This window comes from Heterodontus francisci, chromosome 3 (genome assembly GCF_036365525.1).
Source record: "Heterodontus francisci isolate sHetFra1 chromosome 3, sHetFra1.hap1, whole genome shotgun sequence".
NCBI classification, from domain to species: Eukaryota; Metazoa; Chordata; class Chondrichthyes; order Heterodontiformes; family Heterodontidae; genus Heterodontus; species Heterodontus francisci.
This window is the reverse complement of record NC_090373.1, coordinates 163,642,438-163,666,631: the sequence shown is the minus strand read 5'-3', so window position 1 is coordinate 163,666,631 and position 24,194 is coordinate 163,642,438. Positions and strand designations below refer to the sequence as shown.

The 24,194-nt window shown below is 41.7% G+C and overlaps 2 protein-coding genes across 11 annotated transcripts in view; one reads left to right on the top strand and one right to left on the bottom strand.

Annotated features, from left to right (window-relative positions):
* slc22a16 (solute carrier family 22 member 16) overlaps positions 1-24,090 on the top strand; it is a 97,729-nt gene extending 73,639 nt beyond the window's left edge. For both annotated transcript variants that reach the window (XM_068027292.1, XM_068027295.1), the window contains exons 6-9: positions 6,662-6,789; positions 8,366-8,475; positions 15,957-16,056; positions 17,851-24,090. In XM_068027292.1, coding sequence (XP_067883393.1) covers positions 6,662-6,789; positions 8,366-8,475; positions 15,957-16,056; positions 17,851-18,114 — 602 coding nt within the window. In that variant the 3' untranslated portion in view covers positions 18,115-24,090. The remainder of the gene's footprint in view (positions 1-6,661; positions 6,790-8,365; positions 8,476-15,956; positions 16,057-17,850) is intronic.
* Positions 1-24,194, bottom strand: part of LOC137363487 (uncharacterized) — a 296,432-nt gene that overhangs the window by 224,249 nt on the left and 47,989 nt on the right. The gene's annotated exons all lie outside the window — the stretch shown is intronic.

Sequence of the window (24,194 nt, the reverse complement as noted above, 5' to 3'; positions counted from 1 at the left end):
CGACAGGTTTGCGTCTGCCTGCAATGAATTTGGCCTAACCATCAGCCTCAAGAAAACGAACATCATGGGGCAGGATGTCAGAAATGCTCCATCCATCAATATTGGCGACCACGCTCTGGAAGTGGTTCAAGAGTTCACCTACCTAGGCTCAACTATCACCAGTAACCTGTCTCTAGATGCAGAAATCAACAAGCGCATGGGTAAGGCTTCCACTGCTATGTCCAGACTGGCCAAGAGAGTGTGGGAAAATGGCGCACTGACACGGAACACAAAAGTCCGAGTGTATCAGGCCTGTGTCCTCAGTACCTTGCTATACGGCAGCGAGGCCTGGACAACGTATGCCAGCCAAGAGCGACGTCTCAATTCATTCCATCTTCGCTGCCTTCGGAGAATACTTGGCATCAGGTGGCAGGACTATATCTCCAACACAGAAGTCCTTGAAGCGGCCAACACCCCCAGCTTATACACACTACTGAGTCAGCGGCGCTTGAGATGGCTTGGCCATGTGAGCCGCATGGAAGATGGCAGGATCCCCAAAGACACATTGTACAGCGAGCTCGCCACTGGTATCAGACCCACCGGCCGTCCATGTCTCCGTTATAAAGACGTCTGCAAACGCGACATGAAATCGTGTGACATTGATCACAAGTCGTGGGAGTCAGTTGCCAGCATTCGCCAGAGCTGGCGGGCAGCCATAAAGACAGGGCTAAATTGTGGCGAGTCGAAGAGACTTAGTAGTTGGCAGGAAAAAAGACAGAGGCGCAAGGGGAGAGCCAACTGTGCAACAGCCCCAACAAACAAATTTCTCTGCAGCACCTGTGGAAGAGCCTGTCACTCCAGAATTGGCCTTTATAGCCACTCCAGGCGCTGCTTCACAAACCACTGACCACCTCCAGGCGCGTATCCATTGTCTCTCGAGATAAGGAGGCCCAAAAGAAAAAAAAAAAGAAAGATGGAATTAGTGTAGGATTAGTATAAAATGGGTGGTTGATGGTCGGCACAGACTCGGTGGGTCGAAGGGCCTGTTTCAGTGCTGTATCTCTAAACTAAACTAAAACTAAACTTATCTGGCCAGAAAAGGATTAGAATTCAGAACCTCTGTGTGGGACTCCATCTCTTTAGCAACAGAGTTAAAAGGACCCCCCCACAGTTAACTGTCCTAACCAATTAGCTATCATTTTGCCACATTGTTTTGCCGTTGATGTATACCATTGTCAGAAGCTTCTCAGGAGTCAGATTTGCTTTAAATCTACTTTCCACAATTTTTGCTTCATCAGATGCCTCTTGTTTTCAACCCTAAAAACCTTGTTGTAATTTTGCTTCCTGTTTTGAAAGCAATGCCTTTTTTAATTATGTGACTAAACCAGCTGTATTTAAAAGCTGCCAACTTGCTTTTATCTAAGCAGATTATTAACCGACTTGCCTTACCACCCTTTAATGTGAACAATGAATGCAACTGAGGATGGATATGGGAATTTACCATCTGTTTAGCCATTTCATTTAAAGCATGACTAAAGAAAGATCGTGGGTGTACTGTACCAATAGTTGAGAGTTCTAAACCCAGTGTCGACTTGGTTTTGTTCTGGAGACAACCTAGCAACCAATCTTGAAGAGATTTATAACAACACAAGGCCATTTATAACTCATGAATTGGCCTTGCAATAATTTTTCAACCTAGTGCTCTTCCCAGCTTCATTGTATTTGGAAGTACAAGGGTGTAAGATTTACTAAAAGGGAGTGCAATGTAACACATACTTCTCACTTTTGCCAGCCTGAGAAACTGACAAGATCCCTACAATAGCCTGAACCTGTCAGAAATGATTGCTTGTCACAAATATTTAACTTTTCTCCAATTAGCCTGATGCTTTGATCAAGTAAACATGCTCTGGGGGCTGTTGTGTTGTTCAGGGTTTCCTACCAGGGATTAATCTTATTTCTGATTTTGGGAATTTGCAGCTTTCACAGTTTGATGGCTCACCTACATATGTCCTTGTGCATCATCAGCTTGCTATTTGCACATTACCCTCCCTCTGCCTTGATTGGTCCATTTATGTTCCAAACTTGCTAAGAATAGAATCCACATGACTGTTTATCCAAATGTTACGTCTCAAGTGCTAGCATTAGTATGCAGAATCTTGAAAGTTACTTCGACTCCTTCACTCATCCCCCCCCCTCCCCCCCCCACACTCAGATGTATTACGAAATTTATACTGTAATCCACACACCAGGGGCATATGGCACAGAAACAGACACCTCTATCAATAGGTCATAGCTCATTGATATAAATTTCATGCCTCTTCAGTGTAAGTAGAGACCTGGAATGTAGCTGGAATCCAGTTTCAGTATGCAGTTCTTCAGGGAGACGATGGCTTAGTGGTAATATCACTGATCTAGTAATCCAATGGCCCGGGCTAATGCCCTGGGGACACAGCAGCTGGTGGAATTTAAATTCAATTAATAAAAAAAAATCTGGAATTGAAAGCTAGTCTCCGTAATGGTGCCATGAAACTATGATCAATTGTCGTAAAAACCCACTTGTTCACGAATGTCCTTTACGGAAGGAAATCTGCCATCCTTACCTGGTCTGGTCTACATGTGACTCCAGACCTATAGGGCGGCGCAGTGGTTAGCATCACAGCTCCAGTGACCTGGGTTCAGTTCTGGGTACAGCCTGTGTGGAGTTTGCAAGTTCTCCCTGTGACCATGTGGGTTTCTGTCGGGTGCTCCGGTTTCCTCCCACAGCCAAAGACTTGCAGGTTGATAGGTAAATTGGCCATTGTAAGTTGCCCCGAGTGTAGGTAGGTGGTAGGAGAATTGTGGGGATGTGAGAGGGAATATGGGATTAATGTAGGATTAGTATAAATGGGTGGTTGATGGTCGGCACAGACTCTGTGGGCCAAAGGGCCTGTTTCAGTGCTGTATTTTTCTCTCTCTCTCTCTACCCACAGCAATGTGGTTGACTCTTGACTGCCCTCTGAAGTGGCCTAGCAAGCCACTCAGTTGTCATGGGCAATTAGGGATGGGCAACAAATGCTGGCCTTGCCAACAATGCCCTCATCCCGTGAAAGAATAAAAAAAATATACTTTTTCATGTTTGCTTCCCAGGAAGAAGTGTAGGAGTGCTGGGCAATGGGAGATTTTGTCATCCATTGTCAGCATCATGCACTCCAAAATTAAATGTGACCTTGCCTCTCTTCTTTACCATCTCTAGCAATATGCCTTAACCCCAACCTCAAGAGTTACCACCCTGATATTTCCAACCCCCACCCCAGCCATCTTTGTGACTCCTCTGCATGATAGTGCCAGAGTCTGCACATAGAATTAAAAAACTATAGAATGATGCAGCACAGAAGACCATTCAGCCCATTGTGCCTGTGCTGGCTCTTTGAAAGACCTATCCAATTAGCCCCACTTCCCTACTCCTTCCCCAGATCCCAGCAATTTTTTTCTTTTTCAAGTTATTTATCCAATGCCGTTTGAAAGTTATTATTGAATCTGCTTCTACCATCCTTTCAGGCAGTGCATTCCAGATCATCACAACTTGCTACGTAATTATTTTTTTCCCCCTCATGTCTTCTCTGGTTCTTTTGCTAATTACCTTTAATCTGTATCCCTATGGTTACCGACTCTTCTACCACTGGAAACAGTTTCTCCTTGTTCACACTGTCAAAATGCTTCAAGATTTTGAACACCTCTATCAAATTCCTCCTTAACCTTATCTGTGCACCCATGCTGCATGCTCCATTATTGAATATATTCAGTGCTGGGATGGATAGATTTTTGATCTCAGGGAATCAAGGGATATGGAGAGCAGCTGGGAAAGTGGAGTTCAGGCAGATCAGCCATGATTGGATTGGATGGCAGAGCAGGCTTGATGGGCCATTGGTTTAGTCCTGCTCCTGTTTCTTTTGTCATTAACCAGAACAACCCCAGTTTCTGCCACGTAACTGAAAAGTTTCATCCCTGCTACCACTTCAATAGCCTTCTCAACTTGTCCTACCAACTTCAAAGACTTGAGTACACATACCCCCAAGGCCATCATCTCAAGGTTTGCAGGTGGCACAAAACTCAGAAATGGAGTAAACAGTGAAGATGCTAGTAACGGATTTCAGAAGGACATAGACTGGTGAAATGGGCAGACACGTGGCAGGTCTCTCTGTTGCTGCACTCCTTTTAAAATTGTACCATTTAGTTTATATTGCTTTTCCTCATTCTTCCTACCAAAATGAATCACTTCACACTTCTCGCAATAAACTTCATCTGCCACATGTCTGCCCATTTCATGTGTGTAATGACGCGATTGAAGTTTCAAGATTGAAACAATTTTCATTTTTAAAAATACATCATCATATCCTTAGGCCATCCCAAAGCACTTTACAGGCAATGAAATATCTTTGAAATACAGTCACTATTATGATTAGGCAATTTGTACAAGATCCTATAAATAGCAAATGAAATGAATGACCAGGTTGTCTGTTTTGATGGTAGTGACTGAAGGAGAAACATTTGGCTAGGATACTCCCTGCTCTTCAAATAGTGCTATTGGATTTTTTACATCCATCTGAACAAAGATATCTGTGTTTAACGATAACATTTCTGGCAGAACTCTCAGTACAGTACTGTACTGGTGTGTCAACTTAAATTATGTCTTAAAGCCACAAGTTACTGACTCAGAGGTGGGAGTGCACCACTGAACCAAGCTGACACATAGAGGAGTCAGTATGAAGTAGCCATTCTGTAGTAACTGAACATTCCTACTTTAGGTTGTTTGTAAAGCCTGCTTAAAGAGCTGTTATCTGGGGGCTGGGTTTGCACCTTCAGTCAAGGAGTAACAGGTTAAGAAGAAAGTTATTCTTGGTCTAATGGTGGAGCTAAGTTTGGCCGACTACTGGGGTTGTACTCAGGATTTGATCAACTTGGCAGGACAGGGACCATGCTAGGAACAGGGGAAGGCTGATTATACCTAGTCCAAAGGCAGAAGTGGAAACTGCACGGACTTGCAGGCGCACCTGGGACCTGAAGACAGATGACAGGTTCCGGGGAGAAAAATGGAATTGGTCCTCCAAAGCCACATTGACCGACCTCAGAGATTTGGGATGGGGTCATAAACCCTAAGCCCAGCTCCGCTGCTATAGTAGCCTGAATTATTTTCCCCATCTACTTGATATGGTGCAGTGTTGGCTAATCTTACCTTGGCAGGTTTGCTGAGGTTAATAGTTTTTTCTGCATCTGCCTCTAGGTGTCTGGATTTCTAGCACTACATTTATCCTGACAGCTAGATACTAGCCAACAACCTTTGCATTCCTTCTGAGAGGAAGAAGCCCTGAGATGTTCAAGGGAACAATATTCCTTTGCTACACTTCCTCTACGATTCCGAGTATGCTTTTGAAAGTGGAACAGATCTGCTCCTTCCTGAAGTCATTTCTCCTCTATCCAGCAACAAATCATGTACCCCTTTAAGGTCACCAGCTTTATATAGCTCCCAGCTAAGAGTGAGCTCTTGCAGACTGAATCTAAACCAGAAATGTAGTGTATATAAAATCATGCCCATGTTGGAAAATCCTCTAAGTTCAGCCAGTGCTTTCCTGTCCGCTCCGGCTGAGGACAATTCCCTTCCCAAAATGGAAAAGTTCTCCTGTAGGTTGCGCAGTCATAAAAGCGGGTTAAATGTTTATGAATATACTAAGTAAACAAGGTACTGTTCTCCGGTATGGAAGCAGTAAAACTATATACAAGCACTGTTAGCGAAGAACTCCACATTTGTAATACAAATGTAATTTTAAAAATACACTGAGGAACAGTGCTTACTCATTGTCTAGTTGGATTGTTAGACTTTCATGAACTATTTACAAAAAACATTTTATATTTGTATGAACTCCAAGTCTTAATTTCAGTTTCTTTTTATCAGCTGGTCTCCATAGAAGGATTTAAAAAAAAGTTGGTAAAATATAATACAAAACTTGCCTCATTGATAGGCTCTCCAATGTGAAACCTCTTGTTTCATTTCATTATACACAACTGTTTCAAGTTTAACTCCTTGAATTCCAGCTTTCTTATATATGTAAGCAATCTAAGTGTATTTAAAAAAGCAAATCTTTGAAATAAACAGTATATGAATCTGTAAAGAGAAAAGATAGGTTATTGATGCTTCAGATGTGTATCTTTCTTCACAATCCCTTTTATATATTTTAAATATTTTTCTTGGTACCACATATAAAAGAAGTTAATATGAACAAATCTGGCTTACTTAAGCATATAACTTATTATGTTTTTTTACTTTTCATCCCTTCCACTCCCAAATGAATTCTTTAGCAGTCATATTTACTTAAACACGATTGAGTCAGATAAATTCATCAATGTTTAAATGCTAAGCTTTCACTGAGAAGACCTAACCTTAATATAGGTGTGTGGTTGTGATCTTTCTTAGCAATGTAATGAATTCTAACTGTGTAACATGGGGTGGCTGAGTAATTCCCACAGGGAAGGATCAACCCAGAACACTCTAATCGATTTCTGAGTATCATGTAGCTGTGATCAAGAAAGGGGGGAAAAGGAAAAATTATCTTTTAAAAGAACTTTGTGTTGACTTGTTGAACAACTCCTCCAGTTGCTTACTAGTATGCAACCAATGCATTATCTATAACTATGTCCCCATTGACAGGTGCGGTGGAAATTCCTTCCTATATTGTTGCTTGTTTTGTGATGGACAAACTGGGAAGAAGAAATACATTGGCGCCATCCCTCTTCCTGACTGGCGTGGCCTGTTTTCTCAGCATGGTGATTCCTCAGGTGGGGTTCTGAGATTATCTTTTCCTCAAAAGCTATTCTTGGACTGAAATGTTGACTTTAACAGAAAGCAACAGTTAGAGGAGGAGAAAGTCAACATTATTTTGTCTGTTTTTTTTTAGCCTGAAATTAACATTAGGAAGACCAATTTTAGATCACAATCTCCCACCATCCATATCACCCAGAAAGGCACCAGTGCCCATGGCACCTGCCTGTAACAGGCATTAAGTGCCTTTTATATGCAAATTGTGGTCCCAAAGCCTTTTTTGGATGCGTTTAATTTCTTGGCCAGAAACTTTAATCATATATAACACAATGCTGCACTGGTGGGTATTAATTACACAACCTTTGGAGTGAGAGACTAGAGAAACAGATACTGTGGATAGTGGATTTCTCTTTTTTTTAAAAAAAAAAGAATACACAATTGTCTCTGTAACTAACAAACTGCTAACAAAGTTATATTTTCAGAAATCAAACATTCTGAAGTTGTGTTCTTACAATTTGAATAATGGCTCACTAATTACAAAAATTGTGTGTTGAGACATACCTGCACAGCCTTGTATTATGTAAGTTTAAAGCTTCGGGGTGGAACTGGTCTTTGATAGCCTAATATGGGCAATAATGAATCTCAGAATCGTTACAGCACAGAAGGAGGCCATCGCAGCCTGGGTGATCCAATAGAGCAGTCGGCTCCAGTCTTGTCACATCGTCCAGTGTGTGTCATGAGTGCCAATTATGACTAGTAATTGGCACAGGTATGAGCCCTTAAGATCAGTAATTTTATAGGGCTCTTTTGGGTTTTGAAGAAAACCTGACAATGCATTTCTGTTGTCACTGGTATAACCTGGTGATGAAGCTGGGGGCAAAAGAGGCCCGAGGAGTAAGTTGTTAAAAAACTTCTTTAAAAATTCTCTTGTGGGGTCAGTCCCTGCTGTCTGACATTCCATTCCTGCCCACAGGCCAGCTGCCACTTCACATTGGTTTCAGGTGGTCAATCGACCACCATGCTGATGAGGTCTTGGGAGTTAATACCACCCAAATTATTCAGTTCCCCTCATTCATATTTGACAGCCTAGTTTGTGTCTTTATTTTTTTTTTAATGGCTTTATGTCTGTTTCTTCTTGCTAACAATTCTAAGCTAGCAGGAACCTTGGCTAAAGCCCACTTATATTTGACCGGCAGATGAGGTGTCCTGATAAGGTCACATCCAGAGTAACAGTGTTCCAATTTTGCTCTCCCTTCTTCATATCCATGGCAATTGCTTCAGTTTATTTTTGCCTGTTTTAAACTTACTTTCTCCCCCAACCAGCCCTTGCGATTTTCCGAGGTCACGCATTCACGTCAGGCAGCCAATCTGATTCCAGGTATTGCCAATGGTGCACTTAACTGGCCTCTAAACAGAGAGTGTAAGTTGCTTGAATGACAGCCTGCCCTCTGAATTTCTTCCTCATATATGGAGATTTACGTGACCTTCCAGTGTAGCATGACCGAGATGAGGAAGTTGCTAGAATAGAAAGTAGTTTCGGGGGAAATGCTTTTGGGGAAGTGACACAGAGTAAATCTTTTCTATTTTATACAGGACATTGAGGCTCTGTCTATCACTGTGAGCATGATTGGAAAGTTTGCCATAGCTGTGGCATTTGGACTGATATACTTGTACACTGCTGAGCTGTACCCTACTATAATACGGTAAGTGGCACAAATATAGGACTCCAAACGCTTTGAGTTGGGCTACACTATAAGACTATGGTATGAAGCTACACTATTTACCATGCCAAAAAGCAACTTAGAAGCTTTATGTGGATTGCACAACTTATGGCCTTACCAACCTTTTGTTAGAGATTGAGTCATTCCTTCAGGATCAAGATTGAATCAAGGTTGATAAACTGAGAGAAGTCTTTTTTCATTTCTGGTGGCTATGCATCTTAGACAGTACAGTCCTTATATTTCCCCCCTCATACTTGGAAAGTGCTAAAAAGAGGCGCAGATATTTGATTCCCTCTCTTCTGAAGGCACTGTCTTTGGTACAGCTCTCTGCCCTCCTGGCATCGTGGGGGCATAAAGAGGTGGGGTTGGGGAGGGGGTAAGGCTACCAGACATTATATGGAGTTCAGCTGAGCGTAAGGAAGGCAGCAGCTGGTTCTGGGCGCAGGACTCACAGATTTTGGGTCCAGTGGCGATGACGAGCGTCGTTCTCCACAACAGAAGTCCCGGGCAGTGGAGAGGGACAGGCAGGCAATGGAGGCCATACCCTCAGCATAGGATCTACCGCCAAATACAGAGCTACCTTGAGGTGTCAGAGAACCAATGCTGCAGGACGCAGAGATTCTCCAGGCAGATTATCACATGGATTTGTGTCCTCAATGCAGAAGACCTCACACCTCGCAGCACTGCTTGTCACGCCCTGCCAGTAGCTGTCAAAGTCACTGTGGTCTTGAAGTTCTTCACCACTGACTCCTTCTGATGATCACCTGCAGACTTTGTGTGTCTCTCAAACGGCTGCACACCACTGCATCTTGCAGGTCATTAATGCCCTTTTTTGAGAGGGCTGGACAGTACATTCAATTCCAGACCAATGGGGCCTCGCAGGCGCAAAAGGGCAGTGGGTTTTGCTTCCATCACTGGATTCCCCAGGTGCAGGGCATAATCGATTGTACCCATATGGTCATCAAGGCATCCAGTGACCGGCCAGTGAAATTCACCAATAGAAAGGGCTTCCACTCCGTAATCGCTCAGCTGGTCTGCATGAGTGCAGTCGCTTTCCTGGCAGCTGCCATGACTCCTTCATCCTCCGGCAGTCTGGAATGCTGCAGCTCTTCATCTCACCCCCCACAAACTACATGGATGGATTCTAGGGGACATGGGATATCCTTTTAAGCAATGCCTACTCCCTCCTTTGAGACCCTGAGATACAGCTACAACTGCTCACAAGAACCACCATTGAGCAGGCTGTCGGGTTTCTGAATCACAGAATTGTTACAGTGCAGAAGGAGGCCATTCAGCCCATCGTGTCTGCACTGGCTCTCTGAAAGAGCAATTCCTTCAGTTCCATTCCCTTGCCTTCTCCCCGTAACCTTGCACATTCTTCCTTTTGCATATAACTGTCTAATTCCCTTTTGAATGCTTTAATTGAACTTGCTTCCACCACATTCTCAGGCAGCGCATTCCAGATGTGAAAAAGTTTTTCCTCATGTCACTTTTGCTTCTCTTACCAAATACTTTAAATCTGTGTCCTCTCGTTCTCAATCCTTTCACGAGTGGGAACAGTTTCTCACTATCTATTCTGTCCAGACCCCTCATGATTTTGAATATCTCTATCAAATCACCTCTCAGCCTTCTCTTCTCCAAGGAAAACTGTCCTAACCTCTCCAATCTATCTTAATAAATTAAGTTCCTCATCCCTGGAACCATTCTCGTGAATCTTTTCTGTACTCTCTCCAATGCTCTCACATCTTTCCTGAAGTGCTGTGCCCAGAACTGGACAAATACTCCAGCTGAGGCCGAACTAGTGTCTTATACAAGTTCAACATAACTTCCTTGCTCTTGTACTATATGCCCCTATTAATAAAGCCCAGCTACTGTATGCTTTATTAACTGCGCTCTCAACCTGTCCTGCCACCTTCAATGACTTATGCACATATACACCTAGGTCCCTCTGCTCCTGCACCCCCTTTAGAAGTGTACCCTTTTTTTTAATATTGTGTTTCCATGTTCTTCCTACCAAAAGGAATCACTTCACATTTCTCTGCATTGAACTTTATCTGCCACCTGTCTGCCCATTCCACCAACTTGTCGATGTCCTTTTGAAGTTCTATACCGTTCTCCTCACAGTTCACAATGCTTCCAAGTTTCGTATCATCTGCAAAGTTTGAAATTGTGCCCTGTACATCAAGGCCTAGGTCATATATATCAGGAAAAGCAAAGGTCCCAACACTGATCCCTGGGGAACTCCACTACAAACCTTCCTCCAGCCCAAAAATCATTAACCACTACTATTTGTTTCCTGTCACTCAGTCAATTTTGTATCCATATTGCTACCGTCCCTTTTACACCATAAGCTACAAGTTTGCCCACAAGTCTGTTGTGTGGCACTGTATCAAACGCCTTTTGAAAGTCCATGTATGCCACATCAACAGCATTGCCCTCATCAACCTTCTCTGTTACCTCCTCAAAAACTCCAGCAAGTTAGTTAAATATGATTTTCCCTTAAGAAATCCATGCTGGCTTTCCTTAATTAACTCACATTTGACCATGTGACTATTGATTTTGTCCCAAATTATTTATTGTAGAAGTTTTCCCACCACTGAAGTTAAACTGACTGGCCTGTTGGGTTGCTGGGCTTATCTTTACACCTGTTTTTGAACAAGGGTGTAACATTTGCAATTCTCCAGTCCTCTGGCACCATCCCTGAGTCTAAGGAACACTGAAGAATTATGGCCGGTGCCTCTGCGATTTCCACCCTCACTTCCCTCAGTCTCCTTGGATGCATCTCATCTGGTCCTGGTGTTTTATCCACTTCAAGTACAGACAGCCTGTCTAATACTTCCTCTTTATCAATTTTAAACCCCCCTAGTGTCTGACTTACCGCCTCTTTCAACATTGCCTGGGTTGCATCTTCTTGGTAAAGACAGATGCAAAGTATTCATTTAATAGCTCAGCTATGTCCTCTGCTTCCATGTGTAAATCCCCTTTCTGGAGATGCTGTTGCAGTACCTGGACCAGTTGGGTGGCACTCTGCATTGCACACCTGCAAGGGTCTTGCGCATTGTGGTGGTCTGCTGCGATCTTCATAACATGGCTCTCCAGAGCGGTGTGGACCTTGATGAGGGTGAGGCCCTGGAATGACACAGCTCATCAGAGGAAGAAGTAGGAACAGCACGTAGAAGAGGACCCAGGAGGACGGCATGGTCTGGAACTCACTTTGAGATGCCTGTGAGAGCACTCGGATTGAAGATACAGCTTGGAATAGATCCACTCTTAGCACCAATGAATGATGCATATTTACCCAGAGATTTTTACAGCCCCTCTTCAAGGTCCCTTGTTTCCTTTCACCACCTCCTCCCTTCTTTTCATGTCTCACTATTAAAGAATGGAAGCTCACACGTCTGATGTCATGTATCAATATTTACATAGGGTTGAAAGAGAGAAGTAGGCATATTTACAGGTGAGGCAAATCGCAGTGACTCAGTCAGTGCTATACCCGACGTGGTTTTCTCCGCTCTTGGCCGTTTCTACGCAGTGCATTCTTGTGGCCTTGGATGAGGTGGAGGTAGTCTGCTTGCTCGTCTCTGCTTGCGGCTGAGATGCACGTAGCGGTTGTCCTCATTGTGGAGGTACTCATGGCAGTGCAATGCCAGGTATGTAGGCCGTACATCCCAACGACTGGCGGATCATATCAAACAGCACATCCCTTTGGCTGTTCGCAATAGGCAGAGTACTGACCATACTCAACCAGCCTGTGCTTACAAAACTCAGAACATAATGTCGAATGTTGGATATAATTTCATGATTAGACAGTGCTTCCTGAACAATCCCACGTGTACTAAGAATTGTACCAACAACCAATTTAAGATTATCAGTCGGGCTTGTGATGTGGCTCACTTATGCTTGCTAGAAGCTACATATATTCATGTAGGGACATTTCCTCTTCAGGCAAAAGGAATATATCCAGCCTTTGCGTGTTTTTTGAATTAAACAATAACGTGGGGGACAGTAGTTCCCTGGTGCATTCTCCATAGCGCCTCAACCAGAGTCGACTTGCCAACCAGTCAGCACCCTTTTCTCATGCAGTATAAATTGCTGCTCGCTTTGAAATGTGAAACTTTAACTTAAGCCGTGTAGAATTAAGACAATTGTTCTGGCTATTGTTTCTCATGATTAAAAAAAGCTTCTAATAGCACATTCAGATCAATTTATCATTGCAGCTATATTAGAAACAATAATGGTTGCAACCATAAAACCTGTTCCTCAAATCAAAGGCATTATCCTAACCATGGTGTAGCTATACCACTCGAGCAGGTTTATTTAGAACATGATGTTTTTTTGTTAAAATAATCATTTGAAATCATAAAGTGTAGCATAATGATTCATCTTTTATCCCCGCAATAAAAACACGACTCTTATTTTCCTTAACTTAATTTTTCTTGGGCTTTTTTCATGTTAATGCAATCCAGCTGGGAACGGCAAATGAGATGTTAAAGAGCCGCATGCGGCTCCAGAGCCACAGATTGCGTACCCTGCCCGAGGCCCTGCATCTGTGCCCAACTGAGCATGGCTGAGTCTGCCCTTCATTCTCCGAGGGGGACTGCCCACACCTGCTCCTGGCTCTCTCACCTCCTGCTGCTCACTCATGATGTGCTCATCACCCAGTGCCACCCTATCTAACTGCGCACGAGGACCCACTTAGGTGACTGTATCTGAGCTGGTGGAGGGTGCACGTAATTTTTTTTATTCTTCCGCGGGACGTGGCTGTCGCTGGCAAGGCGCAGCATTTGTTGCCCGTCCCTAATTGCCCTTGACAACAGAGTGGCTTGCTGGACTATTTCAGAGGGCAGTCAAGAATCAACCAGATTTCTGTGGGTCTGAAGTCTCATGTAGGCCAGGCCAGACCAGGTAACAATGGCAGATTTCCTTCCCTAAAAGACATTAGTGAACCAGGTGGGTTTTTATGACAATCGATGATAGTTTCATGGCACCATTACTAATGCTAGCTTTCAATTCCAGATTATTTATTAATTAATTGAATTAATTAATTGAATTTAAATTCCACCAGCTGCCATGGTGGGATTTTTGAACCCCAGGACATTAGCCAGGGCCTCTGGAATACTAGTTCAGTGAGATTACCACTACGCCACCGTCTCCCCTTAAAGATATTATATGACGGGGCCTACTCTCATGTCTCTGATGCCAGCGAAGCTGATGCAGGAATCTTTCCTTCCCCCTTGACGTCAGAACCTTTGGGAGACACAAGAAGAGATCATGAGAACAAGCCTTTGAGAGGCTGAGGCCTCACAGTGCAGCTGTGTCTTTGGCATGCTGTCAGACAGGGAGGTGTGCATTCCACCCTCTTCATCTACAGATTGCAATTTATTTTCACCATCTCCACCACAAATGCCCATCTCTCCTTCCCCAGCTTGCTCCTGGGGGTGGCGCGGGCGGGTGGGGAGCATCCTGGCAATCTCCATAGCTCCCTCCTCCATGATGCTCATGATATGCAAATGGGCACCCCTCTTACTGTCAGCATTGGCCATAATGCCCGAGAATAGAAGCTATCGGCTCATTGAAATAAGATGCATGCATCAATGCCGTCCAGTCCTCAACAGCGCTGTGGCTCTGAGTTGCTGAGGGGTCAGTAAGTACCGAGTGCACATTCCTCCCATGTTCAGGAGCAGCATGCACCCTCAGGCTTCTCAGCTGGAGCGTCTGCTGGAGGTTGAATACCCAGAGGCTTGTCATGAGGGTCTGGCATTGCACTCACCTTGCCAGAGTGAATAAGGTCATTGAACCTTTTCTGGTACTGGACCAGTTCCTCCTGACCACACTTGATCTGCTGAAAATCGCAGTGATCTCGGTCCATGTCTGTTTGGTTTGGGAGGGTAGTCTCCTCTTGCCACCCTCCGGAAAGAGAACCTCTCTCCTCTCCCTCACTGCGTCAAGGATGACCTCCAGGTCTGCGTCTGCAAAGCGAGAGGCAGTCCTGCTCCGGGTTCCAGCCTTCTGTCTTTCCTGTTCCATGTCTGCTGCTGCAATTCAATGAGTAAAATGACGATGGCTGCCATGGCCAGTTTAAATTGGGCCCGCACTCGCTCATTTCCGCCCTTATGGCCGCTAATTGGCTGACCAACCCGCCCTTCAGCCAATTAACAGGCGGCATCTGTGAAAATTGGGGCTTGTGACTGTTAATGGTAGGTTAATTATGTTAAAGATACACAGGCATTGTTTAATTAAGGACTTAGTGGATATAAAGAGACTGCTGGGACATGAGCAGGGCAGGAGGAGGCAGTGAAATGTAATGCAGCATTCTGTGAATAAACTGACTTTCAAGATAAGGATCTGTGTCTAGCTTCATTCTTCACCATTTGGCTTGGATCTGTTTAACAGTGACTGCCTTACCTCCCATCCAAGCCCAAGGCGAGATCGTGACCCCGAACTCCAAAGGAAAATCAGGCCCGTTAACTCTGTTCCTTTCTCTACAGATGCTGTCTGACCTGCTGAGCATTTCCAGCATTTCCTATTATTTTGGATTGCCTCTGTCTGCCTTTGTATATTCATTTTTTTTTTTGCTAAAATTAGCAGAGGAAATTATTTACCCTTGGTGATAAAATGATGCTAGTCTTCAGATTTCCACAATGCAGAGATCTTTGTGGGAAGAATCCTCTTATTCGGACAACAGCAAAAGACCCTAGCTGCTGGAAATATGAAACAAACAGAAAATGCTTGAAATATTTAGGTCAGGCAGCATCTGCGGAGAGGGAAAGAATTAACGTTTCACGTCGATGAGTAAATTATGATTCATTTATAGGTTTTTTTTGCTGAAACTTAAGTGGATGAATAAAATTGGTCAACTAGGTATCCAGTTCAGAGGCATGATTGGAAGTTCAAGTGCAGACCATGATAACTGACATTGGCCCTAATTTCTGCAATTTCATGCCATGAAATGCGGTACAGTGGTTAGCACTGCAGCCTCACAGCTCCAGGGACCCAGGTTCAGTTCTGGGTACTGCCTGTGCAGAGTTTGCAAGTTCTGCCTGTGACCGCATGGGTTTCCGCCGGGTGCTCCGGTTTCTTCCCACAACCAAAGACTTGCAGGTTGATAGGTAAATTGGCCATCGTAAATTGCCCCTAGTGTAGGTAGGTGGTAGGAGAATGGTGGGGATGTGGTAGGGAATATGGGATTAATGTAGGATTAGTATAAATGGGTGGTTGTTGGTTGGCACAGACTCGGTGGGCCGAAGGGCCTGTTTCAGTGCTGTATCTCTAAATAAATAAAAAATAAATAACTTGATTGGGAGGTATTGCGGATCTCCTGCAGAACTGACAAACAGCCATATTTAGCTTATATCTCCAGTGGTTCTATCAAGCTCCCACCACCAAAACTGTGAACTCCAAATACTCCGTTTAATAATCTGGATAAGAGCTGCTAAGTAATGGTGAAAAATGTTTTCTTTCAGTTCGTTGGCTGTCGGTAGTGGCAGCATGATGGCTCGTGTTGGAAGCACAGTGGCACCTTTTTGTGTTCTCCTTTCAACAGTGTGGATCTATCTACCACAGGTAATAAGATTCTTCATTAAAAGTGAGCTAATGTAGAATGGATTTGAATAGAAATTACCTGTATCGCCACATTAAACTCTTAGGTATGTGCGCACTTTGAGGTTACAAACCCAAACTTCATATTGTCATGTTTTTGTAACATTTTTAAGCCAACTGTCAGGCAAGCCCCCCAACCCTGCCAAGAATGAAAAAAATTAATTTTGCCACATGAACATTGATTTTAAACTGTTGTTGGTGAAGAAAGAACTTGCTTTAAAAAACAGTTGGAGACTTTTGGCTGGAGAGAGACATTAGCATATCAACAGTACTTGAAAGGACAAAGGGGCTAGTCCCTGCTCCAATGTAATCCACAATGGACTTTTGATTACCAGACGTTGAAGCATTCCAGGTTAACTACTAAAATGGCCGAATACACAAACAGTCGTGGTCGGAGCAGTTTAGCTGATTTAAAAGCAAAATACTGCGGATGCTGGAAATCTGAAATAAAATCAAGAAATGCTGGAAATGCTCAGGTCAGGCAGCATCTGTGGAGAAAGAAGCAGAGTTAACATTTCAGGTCAGTGACCCTTCTTCAGAACATTCTGCAGTTTTGAAGGGTCACTGACCTGAAACATTAACTCTGCTTCTCTCTCCACAGATGCTGCCTGACCTGAGCATTTCCAGCATTTCTTGTTTTTATTTCAGTTTAGCTGACTGTTGGAGTTTTTGTGAATTTGAACTGGCCACAGGGTTAAAACTCAGAATGCTGTTTTCTCCTGGACTGAGAACATCTCGCTCTCACAGCTTCAGAAACCATTGAAGATACATGAACCCCGAAAGAGAAAAGTCTCCTACAGTGAACAAGGTTTAAGAAGAATACTGGGCCCTAACGAAAAGAAAGACTACTTACAAAAAGAGCTTGAAGCACAATAAACAAGAAACTCTTCTGATATTGCCTCAAACCTCTCCATTTTTTTCCTTCTCTTTTCTGTCCCTATTTGCATGTGCATATCGCTTATGCATACTAGCATGGGGCACGGTGTGTATCTATAGGCGGTAACTGAATTAGAATTTGTTTTAATAAAATTTCACTGAGAAAGCCTGTTTATGCTCATTTTTTTGCCTTATAATTGGAAAGTGAACAAGGATTCACCAAGGGGGAAGCTATAAGGACAGTGGGTTTAAAATTAAACCCTGTTACAATAAGACCAGGTGAAGACAGTAAAAGACCCTTAGACACCTTTCTCACCTGGTCCTAACACAACTTTTTCCATTACAAATTTCTGTGTCAATATTTCTATTGGAAACTGTCCATGTAAAATCATGTTGGTACCATAGGAGTATAATCTATGGAATGCAGCTAGTCAGTGTTGAACAACTTTAATACTTTGGGAGGTTTTTTTTGCTTAATTGTCTTCAGAGGTGAAGGTAGATTCAACAGTTCTCCTTTTGAGTGATTAAGTAAGTTGAAGAGCATCCATGACAGTACAGCTGACCATGGTCAATTGTACTAGTTGGAAAGAATCAACCTGGTAGGCTGGGTGGACTTTGTTCCAAGTTTGTTCCTGATGGTGTGGTCTATTAACTTACAATGTGCTGATAGCTCCACAAGATAGACTTTGACATTTTTCTAACTTAGCTGGCATTATTAATGTGTTGATATTGTTTCATATTCCTTTGTAATGATAAACATAATGAGGAAAATAACCTCCAAGTGTGATGGGTACTGGACTTCATTGAAGATTTCAAATATGCAATAAGTTTAACAGTAAACATTTGAAAGATACTAATATCTTCTTTGTCCCTTTGTGGTAGCTGATTGTTGGAATCATGTCCTTTCTGACTGGCTTGTTGACCCTGTTGCTCCCGGAAACTCTCGGGAGACCCCTAACCCAGACCTTTGAGGAAGCTGCAAAATTGCAGAAAAAAATTAAGCAAGACAAAGCCAAAGAAATCTCATCACGTGGAGGAAGTAGCAGTGCTGCCATGGCGAGTATTGAGAAACAAGACTATATTATCGATGGTATGGAAAAGTCAAAGGAAGAGCAGAATCTGATTGAACATTTAACACGGTTGTAAAGCTCACTTATTCATCACAAAGCCTTGAAATAGGCAGGTGTTATCATGCTGGTACTGATTAGATACTAATATCTTAAATCTGTGAACTAACAAAAGTATACAAGCAGTTTGGCACCTCTTACAAAAAAATATATAAAAGTAGATCCCAATAGTTTGTCCCTACTCTAGTTAATAGTGGTGAAGAATTAGTTCTATTAGACAGCAAGAGAACAATTTCATATCAATTAGTGCATGCTGATTTACATATATTGGGAATTTAACTGCAAAATGAATATTGACTGATAACAGTCTAACTCATAGCCTACAGTAGGCTGCATTTTGTATTCTTACCAACTGTCTCTTCTGGTAAAAATCTATTCTTCAATTTTGATCCACTAAGACCTCAAAGCAAACACAGACGGGCAATTGTTTGAGGTCTTTTAGAACATTAATCAGAACTGGATGATGTGAGATGTGTATTTTGGGGAGGGAATTCAGATTTGCAAGAAGCTAAGACTAATTTCATTGCATTAGTTGCACAAATCATGAGTCAAAGCAAGCTGCTTTCCATTAGCATGTTGACCAACAAAGAAAAAATTCATTTTAGAGCTAGTTCAATGAATATTCCCATATTGGCTACAACCCATCCACTCTAGAGGACCTAACAGTTGGGTTTGATCCTCACTCACTATCTAGATCTTTAACAAACGTTTACAGTGATTAACATAGTTATGAAAAAAAAATCAGTCTTTTATATTTTTATTAGTAGTGTCATATTTTTGTTAGGACTGACATTTGCATCAAAATTTAAATATATATATCTGAGGGCAAGACTCCTTCGGATGTTTTCCCCATTTTCTGGTCAGCCTGGCTCATATACCTACTCTGGACAAAAGTTCTCTCTTAACGTTGCCCTTCCTTTCCTATGAGGAAGTGTCTGGTCTCTGCTTGTCCCTACCCATAACACTGTACGTGAGAACAGGAACCGAGTGCAGCAAACAGAATTGAATCTCCATCACTCAGTAATGACATGTACCTAAAATTATTTTTAGTCTATCTCCAACCAAATTTGTGCCAGCAATAAAAATGGAAAACTGTGCGGCAATGTCCATCATAAGCTGGGGGTCAAATAACTTTTAGAAATTTGGCCTCCAGTGAGAAAATTTTTTTTTTTTTTTTTGAAAGTCTTTTGCTATTTTTTTCCCCTTTTTTTAATCCGTCCCAGAGTCATCCATGTAGTTTCTCCTACTGCCCTCTAGTCAGGAAGGCAAGAGATTACAGACTGTAGATACCCCCGGGGTACTACGATGTCAACTGTTAGTAGACCTGCAAAGATAAACTTTGACTTGTGGAACCATAACAATACATGAAACCTATTAATATAAAAAGAGTGAAAAGAATATTCATGCGCGACAGTTACTCAAATAGTGGGCACTGGTGAATTCCGTGACACTCATGCCAGTGCTGCTAGGTTGCCCAAGCACGGATGTCGTTCAGATGACTCAAAACCAAATGTATAACTGCAGGAACTTGTTTGGAGCAGCTGCTGGGTAGGCAGGTTTTTTTGTTTGGTGGGTCTTCTGGGCTGCAAGTCTTGGAGAGCCCTGGTAGTTTTACATTTGATTTTTGGCCAGGTGTGCAAGAACCATGCTTGAAAGACTAAGCAGCACAACAATACAAGAGCTCCTGAAGTGTCCCTGATTGGTTATTTGCCCCAAGTATTGACGTTGAAAGGTTGAGGCAAGATTCCAGAAAAGTGTGGAACTTGTCTCCTCAGTCTCTACAGTTCTATTCATTTGAACCCATGGCTGTATTTAATGGCTTATGAAGAAGTCAATGCCCTTATTATACCTTGGGGAAGGAGGGCTGACAGGAGTGATTTGATTTAAACAATGCCATCTCACTTATATAAGTTACTCAGTCATTAGTACTGCTGTATTGTTCAGACCTCAGATGCCCATTGTTCAGAAGCAAATATATCAGCAGTACTGCAGTGGTTACCTGTTTTTCCACCTCTGTACCAAATGTTGAAGGAAATTAGTGTCCCATATGTAAGATCTGTTTCAGCTGGTCACGTTTAAAGGGATTAGTCTTGTGCCTGTGGGTAGATAGAGCAGTACCAATATGCTGGTTTCTGGGACATTGTTGGCTTGAGCTGTTATACTGGAGCTGACAACATCACTGCAATCTCAGGTGGAGGCAGCAAGTGAAACAGGGCAATATAGCTACTTCTATTGGGAATTAGGTGCTGAGTCTACTGTTCTAAAGGGGCAAGTTTGTTGTAAAAGTCCTAGTAATGATGACGGCATTAATTAGATCAACATTTATTAAACACTGGGCAATAGCACATAGTAAACTAAAAATGGAATAACATTGTATCTCTAGATTTGGTCATTTGACCAGAGGCAAACTAATGCAGAGCTGAATACTGATTATACTTCACTGTTGTCCCAGTGCAAAACAAAGCTAAAGCCATGACATTTATATTGAGGGAACGGTGGACCTCTACCAGTAATGCAACACCTCTAGCAATATTGTACACCTTTGAGGCATGTGCACAGACAGTGAAATGTAGGTGATTGCTGATAGGTGATAATTTGTCTTTAAACAGTAGATTTTTGCCCCTTTTAAAGTGGATTGTACAGCAAGTGCAGTCCTATATTATCTGAAAACAGATGTCTATTCAATTTATCATTGATTTATTTTGAAGAACTATTTTTAATCTCGTTAGCACATGCTTCATTATGTTTGTAATGCCCGATAGAAAACTGATCATTATGATACTTCTCAACAACACTTGTACCCTGATGTACCTATTCTTACTCCAAATAATGTCAAAGGAGCGTGTACCAAAAACAACCAAAAAGGAATGTCTAAACAGCCATCTTTTCTACCAAATACAAACTGCTTTGAAGGAATTTTTGAAAATACATCACATAATTAAAAGGAGATTTATTTATATTTTAAATATAAATTTAATGTATCCTTATTACATGTGAGGACATTTTTTTAAGACTATTTATTACTTTCTGTTCATGAATTTGGTAATCATATGTAGAATCTAACCAGATCCCTCCAGGTCAGATCAAGTGACAGATGGAATGGAATATGTAGAATCCCCTCATCCGTCATGTATTTCACTGGGGCAATAGGGAGAATTTAGAGGGGTAGGAATGCACAGTTAGAATCTACAAAATCCATCCCACTGGATAATGGTGGTTCTGATGGGATAATAGTAGTGCTCAGCCTCTGATTTGAAAGTCAATCTAAACATTTATTTTTACTATATAGTACAGCATGTCCTGGACAATCTGATCTGCTACAGGAAGCTCACGGGAGCTAGTCATCTTTGCCAAAGTTTCTCATGCATTAAGTACATTCAGATTCAGCGAGAGGGGACATGAGGATCTTGAGCAGTACTGGATTTGCTGCCAGTGTTCTGATGGAAATTTAATGATGCTTTGATTTAAGAACAAATCTGGACAGTATGTCTATTTAAACAAACCTTTTCTTGGGTTTGGGGTTGTGGAAATGGGGAAGAGGAAACAGGAGAACCTATTTGAGATCCACTTACAGAAAAGTAATTAGTAGAGTTGGAATTTGTCTGGTAAAGTGGTTTAGCTGACATCTTTTTGTGAACAGAACATTAGGAAGCAAAACACTCAGCAAATTAAGAAGTTGATTTTTTGTTAATACATTAGAACGTGGTAAAAAGACTAGCATAGAAAAAAATTGTTTCAAGTAATTGGTCCATAGAATACATTACTTTGAAAGATAAAACTATGAACAGTGTAAGTATTTCTAACTTTTAAAATGCTGGATGGCATTTCTAATTCAGGATTGATTTGAGACTAGTATTGTGGAAAAGGCATGCAAAGTTTCCCAATTCAGTATTTCTGTGCTGTCCTCAAAGTGACACACCTATTCATGTCATTAGTATTATAATGTCAGGAGACTTACAGAAATTAAAGTTCAACAAAAGACATTTGAGGTCCCCAAGATTTTTTTCCCCCTCCCAAGACTGAACCTGTTTCGAGCATAGTGCACATGGAAAAATCAATTTCTAAGGCACTTATACAAACCAAAAGTGAGCAGAGAAAAATTCCTTGTTCAAAGTAATCTCTGAATAAACTGAAACATTAAACTCCCTTTCACTTGGATGCTGTACTGATCCTTTAAGGATTTATGGGTACAGTTAACTACTGACTGTAAATCTTGTCACCAAAACAGACACAAACTTAAATCAGAACAAGAAGGTAATCCAGGCAGTGTAAACTTACAATATGTGAACAACATTCAGAAGTAGAAAAATTAGCTTAGAACAGTTTCTGTATTAGTGGCACTGACCATAACTTTTCAGAACACTGAAGAGAGACAGTGGAGTTGCAAACAGTGCTTTGCTATATTTATGTAATTGAATTAAAATTAGGTTTGATGTGTTCATAATATGAACTAAATCAAAAACTTTGACAGGTCAAATATAAATAAACCTATGCTATAGATGTTTAAACAGGTTATTTGTAGTTGTTTAAAATTAAACTGTATTTGTGATTAGAGAATCTGTATTCAAGTCACTGTATTAAAATGTGTATTATTTATACTGTACCCAAAAAATGTAATGGACCACAAAACCTAAAAATCTGATTGCTGTGAATGTAATTCAAGTTGTGTGTGTGTGTATATACTAGCTCTACTAACGCTTACCTACTGCAATTCATTGATTTGTGCTTTGCTTAATAGTTTCATTTCAGTTACGCACTGTGGGATAATTGTAGGCTTTAAGCCAGAAAGCTAAACATAGTTTGCATTGGTATCATTTAGTTTTGCTGATGTGAGCATTGACTGATAGTTCTGGAAGTTGTCATATAGTTTGCTGTTAATTGTCTGTCTGAGCAATCTTCAGAAAACAATACAAAAAACAAAATCATTGCTGTAATATTTTAGACATAGTGGCAAAATATTTTCCTGACTGCTTTGAGTAAGCCTTTTCTGCTTTAAATAAAAGGGAACTCTATCTAATTTTAAAAGTGGTAAATTCTGTGGAATGTTCTAGAACACAGGCCAGCCATTGGGATGGCATCTTTCCCAGAATACACAGTAAGTAGGAGAAGCAAAAGTGACATGAGGAAAAACATTTTCACGCAGCAAGTGGTTAAGGTCTGGAATGCACTGCCTGAGAGTGTGATGGATGCAGGTTCAATTGAAACATTCAAAAGGGAATTCGACTGTTATATGAAAAGGAAGAATGTGTAGGGTTACGGAGAGAAGACGGGGGAATGGAACTAAGTGAATTGCTGTTTCGAAGAGTTGATGTGGACACGATGGGCTAAATGGTCTCCTTCTGCACTGTAACAATTCTGTGATTCTGATACTGTGAAGTAGTGACATTGCCTTAATGAGGAAATCAATTGTTTATCCAGAGTGGTTCCGAACACATTGTCAGAGGATTCCCTGCTTCAGTGGTTTTCATCTCCTCCCTTTATCTTTAGGTTTATACATTCCTCGTCAGAGAAGGTCTAATAGGGCGGACAGTGCACTCACTGGTCTCTTACTGCTGCCGTCAAGCATCAGAGCAGTCTATTATTTTTTCTTGCCTTCTGGGATGATGTGCCTGGCCACCATTCTAATTGATATTGGAAACTTGGCGTGTTCTAGCACTCCATGACATGGTGTATTCATGCAGCACTGTGCCATAGACATTTACTCAAAAATAATTTAAATATACCCTTTTTAACAGAAGGATAGAGTTCTCCTTTAAGAATAAAAGTGATTAATTTATCAGTTTGAAAGTCTATACATTTAGGTTCTCATTTTCCAAGTTTATAACAACTAGTTCAGTGTAATCCCATAAAACCCTAATTACAGTGCTACAGGTATTGAGTTTAAGAACCGTCTTTATGGATTAGGATGGTCATTTTGGAATTTTGTGAAACTTTCTTTGCTTTTCCATTACTATACATGATATGAATTTCTTTAATAAATTGTATTGAAAGCTTAGCTGAATGTATGGACTTATTAATAGTTTTTCACTTGGAATCACAATTCCAACCGTGCTCAATAAAGCAGAACAAAAAATAATATAAGCTGGACAGGGAGACACA